General features: G+C 44.7%; 1 protein-coding gene across 3 annotated transcripts in view; it reads right to left on the reverse strand.

The window, feature by feature from the left end:
- SPON1 (spondin 1) overlaps positions 1 to 16,924 on the reverse strand; it is a 255,424-nt gene extending 238,500 nt beyond the window's left edge. For all 3 annotated transcript variants that reach the window (XM_081098877.1, XM_081098876.1, XM_081098875.1), the window contains exon 1: positions 16,529 to 16,924. In XM_081098877.1, coding sequence (XP_080955003.1) covers positions 16,529 to 16,769 — 241 coding nt within the window. In that variant the 5' untranslated portion in view covers positions 16,770 to 16,924. The remainder of the gene's footprint in view (positions 1 to 16,528) is intronic.
- Between the last annotated feature and the right edge of the window lie 3,250 nt (positions 16,925 to 20,174).

The following is a 20,174-nucleotide window of genomic DNA, read 5'->3' on the forward strand; positions in this document are numbered from 1 at the left end:
GGATCAGACTGAAACTCTCCTTCAGGACCTCCCCTGGGGTCACAGCCCGTCAGGGACTCTTCCCCCTCCATCTTGCTTCCCCACTCCCTTATTAATTTTTCCCTCTGAGCACTTCCTTAATAAGTCACTTATACCCAAATCCTCACCTGAGGGTTTGTGTTATGGATTAAATCGTATTCTCTAAAAATATATGTTGCAATTCCCCCCTGACCTTCCCCCACCCCCATCCTTGGAAATGTGACCTTATTTGGAAATAGCATCTTTGCAGGTGTAATTAGTTTAGGGATCACACTGGATTAGCTCTAAATCCAATATGCCTGGTGTCCTTAGAAGAGACCTGGAGACACACGGAAGAATGCCATGTAACGACAGAAGCAGAGACTGGAGTGATGCATCTACAAGCCAAGGAACAGCAAGGATTGTCTCCAGAAGCCAGGAGAATCATGGAAGAAATGCTCCCTCTGAGCCTCAAGAAGGGACCAACTCTGCTGACACCTTGGTTTCAGCGCTTTAGCCTCTGGAAATGTGAGAGAACACATTTCTGTTTTTTAAGCCTCTGGTTTGTGGTATCATGTGTGGCAGCCCTAGGAAATGAATACAGTACGCTTCTGGGGAAGCCAACCTGGGACAGATAGCCAACCCTTGCTTCACAGCCACTGGCTTCTGCATGAAGTTCACACTCCATAGACTGGCAGGCCCTTGGCCTCTATCACTCCAGCTTCACCAACCACATTCCCACCCCTCCTCCTCCCAACACTGCATTCCAGTCCTGGGACTCACTCACTGGCAGGTTCCTGGAAAGTCTTATCACTTCACCCTGAAGTATTTTTTCTCCACAAGCTCCTCATATGCCTGGAATGTTCCACTTCCTCCATTCCTAACAAACTTCTTCAAAAATCAGCTAAATTTTCACCTTTTGTGTGATGTGTCCTCTGATTTCCTCATCACAACCTGGGTGCTCTTTTTTCCTGGACCCTGTTAAGATTAAAATACCTATACAATGGGCATAATAACGGAACTTACTTCAAAGTATCAGTGTGAAGCATAAATGAATTAATATCATGTTTGGCATGATTCCTAAAATTCCTTAAAATCATGTTTGGCAAATAATAGGCACTTAATAAGTATTAGCTCTTATTATTATCATCAGTGGTGAGATTATCCCATTAATTATATTTTGTGTGTGTTTTTTTTAACCTATTTTGTAAATCCTTCAAAGATGAGAACCACATCTGAACTCAGCACCGTAATTGACACAGAGCTGATGTGTAATTAAACCTACTGAATTGCATTCATGGATTGGTAGACTCAGTGTTATGAAGATGTCAGATCTCCTCAAATTGATTTATAGATTTAGTACAATCTAATTAAAATCCCAGCATGTTTTTATGATATTGAGAAGCCAATTCTAAAACTTATATGCAAGTGCAAAGATCCAAGAATATCTAAGGAGACTGAGAAAGAAGTAAAAAGTTGGAGGGTTTATACTGCCAGATATTGATATACATTTATAGAGATTAAGCCAGTGTACTAAAGCAAGGGAAACAATAGGCCGGATGAATAGTTTGGAGTCCAGAAAAGGTTTCACAAATAAACTTGATTTATGATAAAGGATGTACCTCAGAGCAGTGGGAGAAAGAAAATATGTTCAGTACATGGTACAGGACAACTGAATAACCATTACTGAATGCCTTATAGTAATGAAAATGAACAAATTGTTGTACATACAGTATGGATAAATCTCACAAACATAATCTTGAGTGAAAGGAGATAAACACAAAAGAATATAAAAAATATGATTACACTTACATATCCTATATAATAAAAGCCTAATATGCTAAGTGTCTGGTCGTCTGGTCATCCATTCAACCAATCAAAGCATAATATGCTAATGATATGCTAAGGCCACTCAACCGCTCGCTATGACGTGCACTGATCACCAGGGGGCAGACACTCTGACCCATAGGTTAGCTTGCTGCTGGGGTCTGGCCATTCGGGACTGAGCAAGATGGGCCGGACACATGCTGGACACGCGCAGTTTCTCCCTGGCTGGTAAACCTCCCACATCCCTCTCTGGCCCCGATTGTGCACCAGTGGGGTCCCTCAGCCTGGCCTGCATCCTCTTGCAATTTGGGACCCCTTGCAGGATGTCGGAGAGCTGGTTTTGGCCCAATCCGATAGGCCAGGCAGAGGGGCCCCACTGGTGCATGAATTCGTGCACAAGTCCTCTAGTATTTATATAAAGTTCAAAAACAGACAAAGTAATCTATGATGTAGAGGTCTGGACATCAGTTACACATGTGGGAAAGGAGAGTGAGTACTGATTTGAAGGGGGAACAGGGATGCTTCTGGAGTGCTAGGCTTGTTCTATTTTTCTTGATCTGGGTGTATTCAATGTCATAATTCATTAAGTGGCATGATTAGTGAACTTTTCTGTATGTAAATTACATTTTTATTAAATGTTTCTGCATGATAAATGTTCATCTTACTGCATATCTGTGCAGCACCCTTAAATGGCTAATCATAAACTCAGCTTCCCAGAATGCTGCATTCCTGTAGGTGCTAGAATACTAAGGTTTGACTCTACCTTATAGAATACAACCCACAAGAGGCTGAACTCAGTGTGGTGTTTCAATCCATAATTATCACAGGTGATGATGGTATTACACAGTATATAATTTGAAGGAAAACAGGAGACCCCTATCTCTCAGAGGACCCCATTATATGACTCTCCTGAAAGGAACAAATATGCAGTGTATTCTGAGTTCCAGTAATTATTAAATATGGCAATAAATAATAGAATTTTCTCTCTAATGACTTCTTCCAAGGGCCTCCCAAGAGAGGCCATTAAGAGACCCAAGAAATTCAAGAAAAATGCTTACAAAGGATTTAAAAAAGAAAAAAGTCCATTAAAAAAAAAAAGAGCCATCCTGTGATCACATACAGGAAACTGGTTAAGAACAAAGATTTTGGATTAGAATCTTAGAGTTACCACTTATTAATTATGTGACCCCTGGCAAGTTACTTAACCTCCACATTTCCTCATTTTTAAAAAGAGTTAATGATATTGCCTTTCTCTTAGGAATGTGGAAAGGATTAAATAAGCATTTATCACAGTACCTGGAACATATAAAGGATTCAAGAATTGTAAAGGATGATGATGGTGGAGGCAGTAGTGATGATGATGTTGGGGATGAAGAAGATGATAAACATGATGATTATGATGATGAAAATCATGATGCCCAGTAGGCTGATTAACGAACAATAATTTTCAAATAGTTGTTTCTCAGGGACAATGATTGAATCTTCAAAGAAAAATTCTAGTGGGTGCTAATGAAGGACTACTGAGAGGATTGCAATGGAGATGACTGTGTTGGGGATGACTTTTGCAGGGCCAGGTTATGGGGGAATTTGAGTAAGTCATAATAAACTGAGTCTTCTTGCAGCTCACCATACCCAAGACAGGGCGCTATGTGAGATCCTCTTAGCCTTTCACACCCAAACAATATACCCAGTCAATACCCTTTCCCTTTTCTTGAATACCTCTCACCCAATTTTAATTATTTGTGAATTGTTAAATGATAGCCTCCCTTAATAATTTGTAAATCCCACGAGAACAGAAACCAAGCCTGTCTTGAACTGCACTGTATCTTTAGCATTTTGCACACCTCTTAACATAAAGGAAATCCTCAATAAATACTTGTTGAATGAATGAATGACAAAGAGTTCATTATTATGATCATTAATCTATAATAATAAAAGGGCAATATGCCAATTAGACCGAAAATCCTTCTGGGCATCATTCCAGAGGCCCATCTGGACCAGTGGTTCTCAACCTTCCTAATGCCGCGACCCTTTCATACAGTTCCTCATGTTGTGGTGACCCCCCAACCATAAAATTATTTTCGTTGCTACTTCATAACTGTAACTTTGCTCCTGTTATGAATTGTAATGTCAATATCTGATATGCAGGATGTATTTTCGTTATTTGTGTCCCACAGGTTGAGAACTGCTGACAAAGCCAGGGACGGAGGGAAGCTGAGTCTCGGGTGCTGGAGGGAAGCTGGAGCTGGCAGCCAGGGGAAGGCCTACTCTTGCATGAAATTTGTGGAGCGGGCCTCTAGTAAATTAATATTTTTAATAGTTAGTGTATATAAATGTTTGCTAAATTAATAAAATATATTAAGCCCTAGCTTAATATTAAGCTCAGTTGGTTGAAGTATAGTCCCATATACCAAAATGCTGTGGGTTCGATTCCCAGTCAGGGCACATACCTAGGTTGCAGGTTTGATGCCTGGTTGGAGCATACACTGGAGGCAACCAATCAATGTTTCTCTCTCACACTAATGTCTCTCTCTCTCTCTCTCTCTCTCTCTCTCTCTCTCTCTCTCTCTCTCTCCCTCTTTATCTCTAAGGTCAGTGAAAATATATCCCCAGGTGAGGATTAAAAATAAATAAATATATAAAATAAGTCAATCTCCTGTATAAAGTAGGGATCATCATTATCATCTTATGTCATAAGGATTAAAGAAGATAATGAATATGAAATACATTACAACAGTGCAATAGAAGTTCATTCTTTCTCCCATGTGCTACCTCATCATGGGAGCCAGATGAATGGGTCCTAAACTGAACAATATGTGGATCGGAAGAGGAAGGAAAGGGAAAGATGCTCCTGGAGAACTGGGGTTAGGTCAGCGAAGAGAATGTAGCTGAGGGCAGGAAGCTCTACAGGATATATGCTATTTAGAACCATACTTTTTCCTCTACTGTGACCATGTGACCTTCAGGGATACTAATCACAGTCCCTCTTTCCTTCTTAAGATATAAAGTCACAAAAATGACTGTGATCCAGAGTCAGCTTATGTCTATACTCCATTCCCCTGGGTATGTGACCCAAACTGGACCAATCAGAATCCTTCCCTGGGGTTTTTCATTTTGGAGTTAAAGCGAAAGGGATTTTCTTTTAGTTACCGAACTAACTGAAAGGTTTTTCACTGAAGGTCATTGGCAGCTATCTTTCCTGTCATTTGGAGAAAGTTTATCTCTAGTAAGTAAAATGAGGGTAACACACAGAAATCCAGACAGAGATAAAGGATGGAAGGAGCAAGACAGAGTAGGTGGAAGGGAAGGTAGAAATGGAGAGAGAGAGAGAGAGAGAGAGAGAGAGAGAGAGAGAGAGAGAACGAACCCACTTGAGGCCCTAGATCCATTTATACGTGAAGCCAGAACCACCCCTGGACTGTCTAAATATGGGACTCAATAAATTCTCTTTTTTGCTTTAGTTTAACTTTATTCCTGTCACTTGCGGTGGAAAGAGTTCTGACTAATCTTGAAGCAAAGAAAGAAAATAACTCTGCTTAGATTATAGAAACAGTATTCATGACTAAACTGGCATGGCTGACCAGGAGGGTGACAGTTGGTATTTAAATATCATTGAGATGATAGCAGATCAGTTGGCTTCAAAACTATTTAACTAGATATCATCTTTAGGAAAGGATTCTAAGCAATGTCAGAAGACTCTGTCCAGAGGCCCGATCTGCTCCACATTCTTATCAACTTCTTTGATAACGGCTTCTAAGGCAGGCTCATTAAAATTGTGGATAATCCAAAATTAGATCGTGTGGATTAGTGACTCAATGACAGAATCCAGATTCATGAATGGTTGACAGCTACAGGGGTGGACCCAAACATGCTGGATTGGAGGAATGGGGAATCGTGCCAAATGTGACGTTCAAGGACCAGTTACGCCAGGGTAGTGTGAGGGGGGCAGCAGGGCTCCCAGAAAATCACAGGAATTTTGGCTGGCTATAAGCTTGGTGTGATCCCAGAGTACAGCTGCCAAAATTGCCAACACAAGACCTGGCAAGCTTCACACAAACTCAGTGTCCAGGACAAGGGAGATAATCATTTGGTCTTGTTCCCTCCTGATCAGACCACATCTGGAGTACAAGGTGCAAGGAAACAAGAAGCAGCATCCTGTAAAGAATGGCTTCAAGAAAGGGTCAGAAGTCATGGTAACTATTTCTCCACAAACACCTCAAGGGCTGATATACGGCCAAGGGAAACCTTATATGCTTGACTCCCAAGGACAGAACCTGACAATGAGGGAAAGTTACATGGAAGGCAGATATTGGCAGCAAAGAAGTAAAACCAAGTCAGCCCTAGCTCAGACTGCACCAGTCCGTGAGTGTGGTCACCTAAAGGAAGCTCAGGTTCTTCTTTCCTCGCCTCGCCACTCCACTGCCAAGCAGGGGGCGCTGCTATTGTGCTGCTTTGGGGACATTCCACAGGCCACTGTACTGTGTCCCATTGCGACTGGGAGGCCAAGGGGGAGGCTGGGAGAGATGGTAATGGGGGAAAATGCTCATAGAAAAGTGACCACCTTTTGGCAATCTTCTCTTTGTGCCTCACCATCTCATTTCAAAAGAAACAGAAATAAACTACCTAGAATATAGTCCTGGAATCCAGCCCTTTGTTGGGGTGGGGCCAGTAAAACTATATATTTTTTTAATTTTTCCACCGGATTCAGATGCATAGCTAGGTTTGGGAACAGCACAAATGACCCTACAAAGTGCTGATTCCAGGGAAGGTCACTTTCATAGCTGGTTTCTAGATTTGATGGATCAGCAGTCCCCTCTGCTTTGTTCTTCATATAATCAGAGTCAGTGTCTGAAGCTGGCAGCCCCTTTCCTTTGCTCTTTTGCCTTCTATCCTCTGCTTTGCACCTCTGAACCATCAATGATCCAGCTTTCACCATGCATGTGACTGCTGACCTCTTCCCTCCCTGGACCCAGGCCCTCTGCCTGCCCTCAACCTCCTGGAGCTCCTTGCCATTTGTCCCCATCCCTTGGTCTCACCTCTCTCTCTCTGGCAGAGAGAAAAACATTTTTCTTTCCTTCCATCCAGCTCTCTTAGAGGGAGATCTCACACCTGGGTTCTTGGGGTTTAAATGATACATTATTTTTTTTTTTCAACAAATAAGGATCTAGTGCCTGGTATAGCCACACGCTGTTCGGAGTGCTAGAAATAGAATGGCAATAAGACACAGTCCTTGAATCTCATAAAGCTTGTATGCTAGCTCGAGGAAGCAGATGATAAGATCATTTCAGAGAGTTGTTAAGGTATATGAAGAAATAAAATCAGGCAAAAGTAATGGGAAACAGAAATTGATGGTCAAAGGGGCCTCTTTAAAGAGATAATATCTGAGCCAAAACTTCAACAACAAGGAGTGAGTCATACAAACAGCAATCCAGACACGGAAGAGAGCACGTACAAAGGCCCTGGGGTGGGAGTGAACCTGTTGTGTTTAGAAAATTCGAAGGGCAGTATTGCTGTTTTGAGGAGAAGGAGAAGAAAGAAGTAAAAAAATGAAGAAGGATGAGGAGAAAAGGAAGAGGGAAGAAAGAGGCAGAGCATCAGAATAGCTTCCTGTAGCACTCAGAATCAACATTTAGTGTTTATGGTCTGCTTCGGAGTCTGCCCACCTGCCTTTACCCCTATCCTCCACACACAGTGGTTTATGCTTGGAACCCTTCCTCTCTCTCATATTGGAGACATATTTGCAAATCTCTGAACCACAACTGTAAACTGGATTCAAGTCATTTTCCTCGGATCTCCAGTGCCTCCGCAAATCAGCAGAAGTGAGTAAGCCCCTGTTTAAGTTTCCCTGAACTTGTCATGGCAGTTATTATTATTCTGTGAAAGTTAGAAGCTTTGTCTATGCAGAGCTTGCAAAGGACTTCTGGTGATATCATCTAACCCCAGACCCTTCCCATCTTAGCCTCAATTCCAGCCTAGCCAAGACACCTAGTAAAAATGTCATACTAGCAAGAGCTGGCCAGCCATATTGAAAGCTATATGTGATTTAGTGGGTTCCCTGATATATATTCAAACACACTACACACTATTGGGAGAAAAAAGACAGAGGAAATAACACCTTAGATAATTTGGGCCACTTGCTACTCCATTATGTGCTTGAATGAGCGTGGTTCCCTCACTCCTGCATATAGTGAGGATTTCAGATTTGTCATGTCAGTGTTTAAAGACAAATGAAACACACACACACACACTCCAGTACTCAACTTAAGAAATATTGATCTCTTCCAGTGCTAAGGGAACCAGGAGTGCTGGCCTTACTGAGAAATCCCCACTGACAAATCATCTGGAGGGGAACATAAATAAGGCTAGATTGAATCTAGTATCCATGCTATATTTAATGTACAAATTCAAAGGATTTTTAAGGAATAATTTTGATTTATGAGATTTTGGCTTTCTATAGTGCCTCTTGAATCAATTCTACTGTACTCAATTTATTTTTTCTTCATTCTGAATGTATATCCCAGTGTTTCTTCTTCTTCTTCTTCTTCTTCTTCTTCTTCTTCTTCTTCTTCTTCTTCTTCTTCTTCTTTCTCTCTCTCTCTCTCTCTCTCTCTCTCTCTCTCTCTCTCAAAACACATGTGCATTTTTAAAAGTATATTTTTATTGATTTCAGAGAGGAGGGGAGAGGGAGAGAGAAACATCAATGATGACAGAGAATCATCAATCAGCTGACTCCTGCATGGCCCCTACTGGGGACTGATCCTGCAACCCGGGCACATGCTCTGACCGGGAATCAAACCTGTAACCTCTTGGTTCCTGGGTCAGTGCTCAACCACTAAGCCACACCCAGTTGGGCCATTTTCTGTTTTATCCAATTGTACCTTCACTTCTTTCTTTCGTTGCAGCTTCCTCCTTTATTGAGGGAGAGGATGGGACAGAACAGGCAACTCCAACATACTGGCCCCTTTCTGTCTTTTCAGTATGAAACCTATCAACACACACACACACACACACACACACACACACACACACACTTCTTCACCTACTGGTTTAGTCAGCAGTAATATCAACTTCACATGCTGTGGAGGAGATCCATCTAGATGACCTGTCAGTGCAAGAACATGAAATATTGTGTTTCTACATGACTGTGCATTAAAACATGTGGCAGAGACCTCCAGTTGTCTCCCTAATTCCATTTTCATCTTCATCCTTATGAAAAATTAAATTCTTCCTCCAAGTTTTAGCTGGGCATGTGCCTGTCCAGCTAAATGCTAGATTTTCCAGGTTCCCTTGCAGCTAGATGTGACCACATAACTAAATTCTTACCAATGGAGTGTATTTGAAAGTTCTGGGTGCAATTTCTTGGTCACATCATTAAAAGAAAGCTCTACTTTCTTTCCCTGCCTATATGCTGAGTGGAGCTCAGAAGGGTGGTAAATGAGCTGGCTATATCTATGCTGATAGGAACATCTTAAAACAGTACTGTCCAATAGAAATAAGCCTAAGCCAGGTGAAATTAATTTTCTTTGTTAACAGATATCCAGTAGGAATAAATGTAAAACAAATAACTTTAATTTTAACAACATATTTTATTTAACCTAATACATCTAATTTTCACTTTAATATGTAATCAATATAAAATTATTAATGAGAACTTTATTCTTTATTCATACTAATTATTCAACAAATGTGCATTTTACACTTACAGCATATCTCAATTCGGATTAGCCATATTTCAGTGCTGTGACTCATGGCTACATATTGGACAAAGAGTGCTAGATGATGGTGAAGCAACAAGACAGAAGGAATAACAATATAACTATGTATACAGAAGTACTCAAGTTGTAAACCTTGAAAAATTACAATTTGATATACTTTCATTTTTTGCATGTTTTTCTTTTTTGCATTTCATGAAACTAAAAGCAATAAACAGTCTCCACAACTATTAAGCACTTAAATATGTACTATGCACCTTTTAATTTTTATTATCAATTTGAATTAAATACTTATTAAAGGGGGACAAAGGTTAAAAATAAATTTGAATAATAAAAAAGAGGAAAATGGAAAATGAAAACACTAATTTCAAAAGATATTTGAACATCCATGTTCATTGCAACATTATTTACAACAGCCAAGCCATGGAAACAACCTCATTTAAGTGTATATTGATGGCCCTAGCTAGTTTGGCTCAGTGGATAGAGCATCAGTCAGTATCACCAAAGGATCCTGGGTTCAATTCTGGTCAAGGGCACGTACCTCAGTTGCAGGCTCCTCTCTGGCCCGGGCCCTAGTCGGAGCTCGTGTGGGAAGCAACCAGTCGATGTGTTTCTCTCACATCAATGTTTCTCTCTGTCTTCCCCTCTCTCTTCCACTCTCCCTAAAAATCAATGGAAAAATATCCTCGGGGTGAGGAATAATAAAAAAAAAAAATTAAGGAAGTATCAACTGATGGATAATGGATAAAGAAAATGTGGTACATACAGAGTGGGACAAAAGTAGGTTTACAGTTGTGAGTATGCAAAACACAGAGTTTGTTCTTGTATTATTATTTAATAAGTATTATATTTTTTCCATACACACAAACTTTTGCTAACCTACTTTTGCTAACCCCTGTATGTATAATGGAATACTACTCAGCCATAAAAAAGAATGGAATCTTGCTATTTATGACAACATGAATGGACCTTGAGCACATTATGCTAAGTGAAATAAGTCAGACAGAGAAAGACAAATACTGTATGATCTCACATATGTAGACTCTTAAAAAAAAAGCAACATCAACAAAACCAAGCTCATAGATACAGACAACAAATTGGTGGATACCAGAGGGGGTAGGAGGATGGAAGAGGGTTTTGATGAAATGGGTAAAGTGGTCAAAAGGTACAAACTTCTGGTTATAAAATAAATAAATCCTGACGTTGTAATGTACAGCATGGCGACTATAGTTAATCATACTGTATTTTATACTTAAAAGTTGCAAAGAGAGTAACTCTTTTTTTAAAAAAAAATATTTTTTTATTGATGTCAGAGAGGAAGGGAGAGGGAGAGAGATAGAAACATCAATGATGAGAATCAATGATCTGCTGCCTCCCACACCCCACCTACTGGGGATCAAGCCTGCAACCTGGGCATGTACCCTTGACCAGAATTGAACCTGGGACCCTTTGGTCCACAGGCTGATGCTCTATCCACTGAGCCAAACCAGCTAGGGTAAAAATAATTCTTAAAAGATCTCATCAAGAGAAAATAATTTGTAATTATGTATGGTAACAAATGGTAACTATTGACTTATTGGGGTAATCATTTTGTAGTGTATACAAATATTAAATCATTTTGCCTCAAAATTTTTCTTTAAAAAGAAAGAGGGTAATGTACAAGAAAAGAGGAGAGGTGGGAGGAGTGACTTACAATTAATTACAATATCATCAGCAGTATCTAACTAGAAACACCAATCAGAAAGGATATATGCACCCCTATGTTCATAGCAGCACAATTCACCATAGCTAAGATCTGGAAACAGCCTAAGTGCCCACCAGCAGATGAGTGAATTAAAAAACTGTGGTACATCTACACAATGGAATACTACGCTGCAGTAAAAAAGAAGGAATTCTTACCATTTGCAGCAGCATGGATGGAACTGGAGAGCATTATGCTAAGTGAGATAAGCCAGGCAGTGAAAGAAAAATACCACATGATCTCACTCATTTATGGATAATAAAGAACATTATAACCTGATGAACAAAAAGATAGATACAGAGGCAGAGATGCATCAAACAGACCGTCAAATTACAGGGGGAAGGCTGGGAAGTGTTGGGGCGGGGGGTAAGAGATCAACCGAAGGACTTATATGCATGCATATAAGCATAACCAATGGACTCAAGACACTGGGGGGTGTGGGGTGAGGGCATGTGCTGGGCAGGGGGGTGGGGGGAGCGGTAGGGGAGGCCAGGGGAAGGTCAATGGGGAAAAAAAGGAGACATGTGTACTACTATTTGTAATACTTTAAACAATAAAATAAAATTTAAAAAAAGAATAAAGAATTCAAAAAAATAAAATAAAAATAAAGTAAAACTAGATAAGAGTTCATTTAAAAGACCCCATCCTGCTTAAATTTCTCGGATTATACCTACATACTTTTCAAACATATAATTTTATAGGCATGATCATATAGCATCTTCATGTGAAAATAAAACAATAGTCAAATTAGTTTCTTTTTTCCTATCCAATTTGTTTCTGTTTCCCCACAAAGAAAAGGAATTGGCTAAAGATTGACAAGGTTCTTCATGTTTCTAAATTAATCCTCTGGTTTATGGGAAAATGCAAAACTGAAGTCTATAACAAGAAAAAAAGCAAATGTAAATAAGGACCTATTACTTCATACTTTGTGTCCCAAGATATGTCAGTTATTATCTTGGTTTGCTGCTGCTGTTTTCCTTCAATGAAGACAGATCCAGAAGGCTGAGAGTAGCCGAGAGAATTCATTCTACTCTCAATTCATTTCATTGAATCTGTATAGAAGACTGGTTCAGAGCACAGATTTAGGAGCCAGACATCCCTGAATATTTTTTTAAAGAATAGTTTATTGATTTTTAGAGAGAGAGGAAGGGAGCGGGGGAGAGGGGATAGGGAGGAGAAGGAGGGAGGGAGGGAGAGAGAGAGAGAGAGAGATATCAGCTGCCTCCTATACTCCCCCTACCAGGGACTGAGCTGCAACCTGGACATGTGCCCTTGATGGGGAATCCACCAGCAACCTCCTGGCGTACCCGACAATGCCCAACCGACTGAGCCACACGAGCCAGGGCAGTCATCCTTGAATTTTTACCTTGACTCTGCTGATTATTAGCTGTGTGACTATGGCAACTTACTAAACTCTTTAAGACTTAGTGTTCTCATATGCAAAAATAAGAAGAATAAACCACCTCAAAGTACTCCAAGAACTAAGATGTGAGATGAGTAGGAAGCACTTAACACAATGCCTGATGCGATATTCACTGCCAAGTATTTTCCTATTTCTAAAATAATCATCTCATAACATATATTTATTTTAGCACCTACTGTGTGACCATTTTCTTTTGACAAGGATGATTTCTAATTCTCACAGCAACACTGGGGATGGGGTGCGGGAACTCTCATTTTACAGTTGGAGAAATTGTGGGTCAGAGAGGTGGAGCGGCCTGCCTGAGGTCACCAAGTACTTATGTGACTGAGCAGGAGCTGAAACAGATTCGGCCAATATCAAAGCCTGTGATTTCTCCCAGGCTGAGGTGGTGTGTGCCCCAGAGGAGGACAGAGAAAGACAAGGCAAAGCAGCTCTGGAGGTCTCCAAACCTCCCAGTTTAGAATAAATCCCCCAATTATGTTTGAAGTTGGAGAAGCTTTTCAAATTTCAACTAGACGTTCTTTTCCCATCAAGTTCCTTGAAATTTCCCTTTAAAGAGCATCGAGGAAAAGCCACTCTCATTAGCCAGGGTCTGGCTTTGTTTTCCTAATAAACAGACCTAATAAATCAGACAACGGAGGCTCTTTTATTTTCAATCAATTCTTGAACATTGCAGCTGATTTTCCTCTCCTCGGCTTGAAATTGTGATCTGGGAATGGCTGGTCCTGCAAATTGTCCTCCCAGAAGCAATGCCCCCTTGAGGATCCTCCACTTGTTATTTTTAATCACTGTAATCTCCTTTTCAAAGGGGGCCCTGGTCAGAAACAGAGCAGGCCTTTCAGGGCTTTCTAAAGCACAATTATTGCAGAGGGACCCAGATGGGGAGGAGGGAGGGAGAGAAGTGGTGGGAGAGAGAGGGAAGTCAGTATAGTACTAACAACTCGGAAAAGCTGAATAATAATCTCAATTGGATCCTGACAATTGAGAAGAAACCCCATGTTTCAATACATTTGCAATAAACAGTGGCCATTTCATTCCAGTCCAGAAAGCCTGAAGGCTATGCTGGGGTGGGGAGCATGGAGAGCAGAAGCTATTTGGGGGTGGACTGGAATACTGGGGACAAAGATTTGCGGCAGGAAAACAAGCCAAGGATTGATTCCAAGGATTGTGAGGGGCCCTAATTCAGGAAAAAGTTTTTTTTTAAAAAAAGCAAATAGAACACCAGGGGAATGTTCATTTCCACAGCCCTAAGTCAATACTCCAGAAAGAATGCATTAGACTTACTTTTCGCACAATTATTCTAAGAAAGTAAAAGCCAACATTAAAATGTCAAAGTAGGTCAGCACCCCTTTCTTCCTAACGTTGAGTGGCGGAATCGGGTTTGCTAATCACAGAAGGCCTCAGTGTGGTTTCTGCAAGGTCTTCCTTTCAAGATTTCTTACCACCAGCAAGGAGAAGGATGATTGCCCGTCTCATAGCCTGAGTGGGGGCCTCACAGTCCAAAAGGCTAACTCACATTTGAGGCTGGAATAACCGTAGGGTGAAAGTCTAGTGCTCCCCTCACCCCCAGCCCCAGTTCCCACCTCCCAGTCACAGACACCTAGGCAATCAGGGAACCCCTTGGCCCAGGTGAATACCTGAGGCACCTCCTTCCCAGTTCTGGGGCCCTGGCCAGTGCTCAGCCAAACTGGGAGGATTGGGAAGAAATACCACATAGGGCGCTTGGCCTAGGTCCCATACTGGTCTAAACCATAAAAAAAGAAAAAAAAAGAAAGAAAAATAAAAAATAAAAAAATCCTCCTGGGCTTAAATTAGGAACAATTTTAGGCAAGGCTTCTACCAGGGAGCAATCAATCATTCATTTATTCAATTAATTCTTGAAGACCAGAAAACTGCTATTCACGGTAGATTAGACAGGTGGAGTACTGAGAAAAACCTACTTTTACACACACACACACACACACACACAACACACACACAACACACACACAAAACAAAACCAATCTGAATTATTAAACTAATAAAGGCTGTCTAACTCAAACTAACATGTATTGAAGACCTCAGGCACACTCATCGTTGTAAACTCATTCCAGACAAGCACACAGAGAGGTTGGATAAACAGCTATATTCACAGCTGGAGAATGGACCCAGAGAAATTAAGGACTTGCACATGGTCGTACAGCTACTCAATCCAAGTCCCTCTGACTCCAGAGCCACTTCCTTCCCTGCCACGTGGATCTGGGGCCATTTCCCAAGAGAACGCAGATTCTCCGTTTGGGGGAGGGATAAAGAGACCAATTCCCGCTCCCCTCTGGTCCACTGAGGGCATTGGCTGTTTCCCAGCTGTAGGCCTAGCTCCTTCAGCTGCGCGCCAGCCCAGCCCGGTCCCTCCAGCGCTGGGTCGCTGGGTCGCACGTCCTCCACCCAACCTCCCTCTCCCCTCGGTGAAGTCCCGACCATCCCGCCAACCCGCGCGCCCTGGGTCCTGGCGGCTGCTTGTCAAGCGCTGAGCGCCCCCACTTGCCAAGGGCGCACGGCAGCCGGCTCTGGGTAGCTCCCGGTGGAGAAAGTCGGGGATCCCCCAGAGAAACGGGAGAAGCGTTCGGAAAAGGGTGGCCCCTGGTTCCGGGTCGCCTGTGCGGCCCGGGCGCCCGCTGACACTGCCCCAAACTTTCTCCCGTGTTGCTCCCACCGCCTCCTCCCTCGAAGCTCTAGGAACCGGGGAGGCTGGTGTGGAAGGGCGGGCGGTGGCTGTGAACCCATTCGCCCCACTAGATGCGCCCAACAACCCACTTTCCCCTGCTCGGTGCCAGAGTTGACTTAGGACAGGGTGGGAGTGGGGAGACATGCTCCCTGTCGCTCCCCGCCTGCCAGGGGTCGTGGGGACGGGGCAGGTGAAACCAGGTAGGCTTCCCTCCCTGCCCCTGGTCAGGTTTGTGCCATGGAGCTGCCCGTCATGGCCGGAAGGCGCTCAGCTGCTCGGGCATCCCCTCCCTGCGCTCCCGAACGCCTGCTCTCGGCTGAGGCGCTTGGGCACGGTCCCTGGGGCACGGATCCTCCGGAGCCACGCTCCCCCCCCCCCCCCGCCCTCCAGGGAGCAGACCTCGGGAATTTGGGCGTCCCTTTCCATCTTCACCGGGTTCCCCTTTCCTATTCGAGGCTACACTGAAGGCCCGGTCCACTGGGGGGTCCTAGAAATCCAGGGTCATCTCCCTTGCCTGGAAAATAATTGGGAGTTCTGTCCAGAGACCCTTCCGAAAAGCTTCAGGCTCTTCCCTCCTTCCCATGCCCAGTTCAAGGGGAAGCTTTAAAGTCCCTTTTCCTGAAGGGATCTGTCGGGGGAAGCTGGAGTGAGGGTTCCGCTGGGGTGTCAGTCAGAGAGGAGCTGATGTCTTCTCCTCCAGGAATGGAAGCGGGCAAAGCCGGACTTCACCACCTTGCTTGGGATCCAACTGGGAGAAACCAGGTCCCCTCCACTCCAGAGACGGATCTGGAGAGAGGCGGGTCTCCACTGTTCTCCCGACCCAGCCGGTTCCCTCCCAGCCAGGCCGGTGTGGACGCGTTGCTTCGCTATAGCCCACACCCGGGAACCGCGCATCGGAAATGGGGGTTGCCTCCCCTGGCAGAGGGCCCCGCGACGGCCAGGAACTGGCTTGGGAATTGGCTCACAGCTCCAAAGGGCTGAGGATAGCCAGGACAGAAGGGTCCTTGCCGGGCTGCGCAGACACCGTGCGCCCGGGGACTGTGCGCCCTCCTCCGGTCCCGCGCGGTCGGCGCCCTCCGGGGGCCCGGGTCCCGCGCCCCCAAACGCCACTCCGGGCCACTTACCGCGGTAGCTGGTTCCCGGCTTATAGAATTCGGGGTCGCCCTCCACTCGGAGGCTGAACTCGGTGTAACCCTCGCGGCGCGTGCCTTGAGCGCGCAGGATGCGGCTGCAGTAGCCCTCCGACTTGGGCACTTTGTCCAGGGTCTCGTCGGAGAAGGCCAGCGCTACTACGGCCAGGGGCAGCGCCAGGGCCAGCAGCGCTGGACTCCGGCTCAGCCTCAGGGGCGCCGGGGAGAGCCTCATCCTCGCGGTCCCCCAACTTTGTGCTACTGCCGCAGGCCCTCGCCACGCAACTCCTGCCCGAAGGGGTCCCCGCGGAGACCTGGCAGAGCCTGGGCGGGAACGGGAGCTCGGAGCCCGGAGACCGTGCCTGCCTTGGCTTGGCAGCTGCGCTGCGCGGAACTGAGCTGAGCGAGCGGAGCAGCGCGAGGAAGGAGGGCGGCGGCAAAGGAGGAGGGAGGGCTGATTTTGCCCAGATCCCCGAGTGCAGCGCTGTTTTGTTTCGGAGCTGGCGATTAGCGGCGCTTGTGTGTTTATTTTGAGATGCTGATTCCCAGGGTCGGGCGAGGAAATCATAGGATACTGGGACACTGCGGGCTTTGTCCCACCACCGAGGAGGCTGCTGTCCTCACCCCCCGCTACACTTTGTGGAGGAGGGTATTTGAAGGAGGGAAAGACGCTAACTTTTGTGGCACACCTACTCTGTGCCTAGCTATATGCTGGGAGGTTTACTTATGCTATCTGCTCCCCTTCTCCACCCTGACTGCACACAATAATGGCATTACTTTCACTCATTGTATAGATGAGAAAGCTGAGGCCTCAGCCAAACAGTTAAGGCAGGATCAGGTGCCATGACTACCTGACTATTGTTGGAACAAGTCGGACTGGAGGATAAGAAATGGACAAAATAACTCATCCATTGGGCCCAGTAGGCGCAGTGCCTTGGAAAGGAGTTTTGAAAGGCTCAAAGGAAAGCCTGTGTTTCCTTGGCTTAGATTTTAGTTCAGGTTCTCAGACCCCAGTGAGATGTTTGGAGAGGAGCTGAGCCCCAGGGCTCACTGGGCAGAGCCTGGGGCATCAAGCCCAAGGCCAGGCAGTAGAAGGCCCAGGTGCAGAAATTTCTCCCAGGGTTTGCCTCGGGCAGGCCTGAATCAAACCTTAGTCCTGCCACTCCCCTACTGTGAGACTTGGGAGAATAATTTAACCTCTCCAAGCTTCTTTTCAATGCTCTGGGGAAGGTATTTGTGAGTGCCTGTGGGCAATACACTCTTCCTCTAGGGGGTGCTAGGACCAAATGATTTGAGCCATATAAAACTTGGGCTGGTCCTTTGGTTCCCTGGGTTTGGGCTGACCCAGGAAACCACAGCAATGAAGACCAAGCCCACGGTGGAGATGCCTCAGGCCTCTGCCTCCCCTCTGTGTGCAGAAACTTCAATTACCCAGCTCCCACTTCCCCTGGGCAGTCAAGACACCTCAAGAGTCTCCATTTAAAAAGCAATCTCACCCTAGCTGGTTTAGCTCAGTGGATAGAGCGTTGGACTTCTGGGTTCAATTCTGGTCAAGGGCACACAACTCATAACTCGGTTGCAGGCTCCTCCCTGGCTTGGGCCCTGGTCTGGGTGGGTGCAGGAGGCAACCAACCAATGTGTTTCTCTCTGTCTTTCCCTCTCTCTTCCATTCTTTCTAAAAATCAATGGAAAAATATCCTCTGGTGAGGATTAAAAATACATAAGTAAGTAAGTAAATAGCAATCACCTTTGCTTTCCAGGTCAGGTGTCTCTCTTTGACATCACTAACAAACAGCCCGGATGAGCCATCTGCATTGGAGGTCCTCATCGCTCTTCATCTGCCTGCGTACTCGTCAGTTCTTTTGCTGAGACTCCCGCTGCCACTATTAACTGGACACCTTTTTTCAGAGGTCACCCGAGAGTGCCCGCTTGCTGAAGCCAATTACTGGATGCTCTTTTCTCAGCCCTGATTCTCCTTGACCCTCAACAGCACCTGATCCAGGTGACCAGCCTTCCTTTGTAAAAGTGATACTCAGATTCACCTCTGCGTCCTGAGTGAATTATCTCAGGAGGGCAGCGAGCTGTTTGCCAAAGGATGGGCCTAAACGACTGAAATGCAATGCATCGACGCGGCTGAAAAGGGGGAGCGACGAGCCGTGCTCTGACCAGGACAGGCCTGGGGCCGCACGCCGCCCTCCGAGCCCGGGGCAGCCTGTCGTAGGCCTGGAGAGCGCGGTGTGAGCGGCGGGGCTGGCAGCATTTCCTTCCGGGCATTTCCGCAGCATCCGCTCCACCGCTCGGTTGGGTTTCTGTGCAGTTGTGTCTGAGTTTCTGTAGCGCACCTCATAGGTATGATTTTTTTAAATTAAATATCAAAATAAACTTTTTTTGATCCACTTAAAAAAAAAACAAAAAAAAACAGCGTCACTATATTGGCTTGGCGCTCATGCTAGACTCCATGGTGCATAATTCTAGTCATACAGTAAGTTCGCATTGAATGTAGATGTAGGGGTCAACTCTGGACTGAGCAGTGGGCACCAGAGTGAACAAAAAATTCATTCATTTATTCATTCATGTTGAAGACTCTCCATGTGATTAGCTCTGGGACACAAGACCTATATTGCCCCTGTGGATCTTACAATCCTGTGGGAAAGGCAAATATTAAATAGAGTTCCACGAATCTTTTCAAATTATAATTGTTATATATGCTACAAAAACTATATGGTTCATGAGAGTACACCCAATTTATATTTCAGAGGACTGGAAACTGCAGAGATGCATATTATGTGGCTCCTGTTTCACAAAGCTCATGATAAGCAAAGAAGCCCAAATATATGCTCTTGAATGTCTTTTCATCTAACTCAGCACATTCAAATCTAACATGGAGGTGGGTGGTGTGGAGCAGGCTGGGATGTAATAGTTCATTGACAGGAAAACCATGTGAGATAGGAGCACCCCCCACCACCACCACCACACACACACACACACACACACACACACACACACACACACTTCTATTTTCTAGATTAGGAACCTATAAAATCACCTGTCTAAGTGCCACAGCTAATAAGGGGGAAAGAGCAAGCATTCAAAGCCGGCCTCACCAACAATAGAATAGGGTTCTTCCCACTATACAAGGGTGACCTCATCATCTGGGCAACAACAGAGGCTCTAAGCAGCCCATCACGCTTCGATGCCAATACCCAAGCTAGATTTTCCCTAGCCAGCTCGGCTGTCACAGCAGACCTCTGCTCCCCTCACACATCTAATCCATCACCAAGTCATTAGCTTCACCTTCCAACTACCTCTTGAATCTGTCCACTTCTCTCCATCTCCTCTGCCACCACACCAGTCTGAGCTGTCATCATCTCTCAGCCTCCTAATTGGACTTTCCGCATCCACTCTTGCTCCCCTCCAATCTGTCTTCTGCACTGAAGCCAAGTGCTCCTTTTTACAATGAAGAGTTGGATGTCAATCCCAAGGTTTAAATCCTTTTTTCAGTGGCTTTTTAGGGCTCTCAGAACAAAGACGGAATCTTTAATGTGGCCTCCAAGGCTCTGCTGGATAGCAGCTCAGGCCACGCACCCTTTCTCTCATGGGCTCCAGCCACCATGGTCTTTCTGCTTTGTGAACTTCTGCC

This window comes from Myotis nattereri (genome assembly GCF_964212035.1).
Source record: "Myotis nattereri genome assembly, chromosome: 9".
NCBI classification, from domain to species: Eukaryota; Metazoa; Chordata; class Mammalia; order Chiroptera; family Vespertilionidae; genus Myotis; species Myotis nattereri.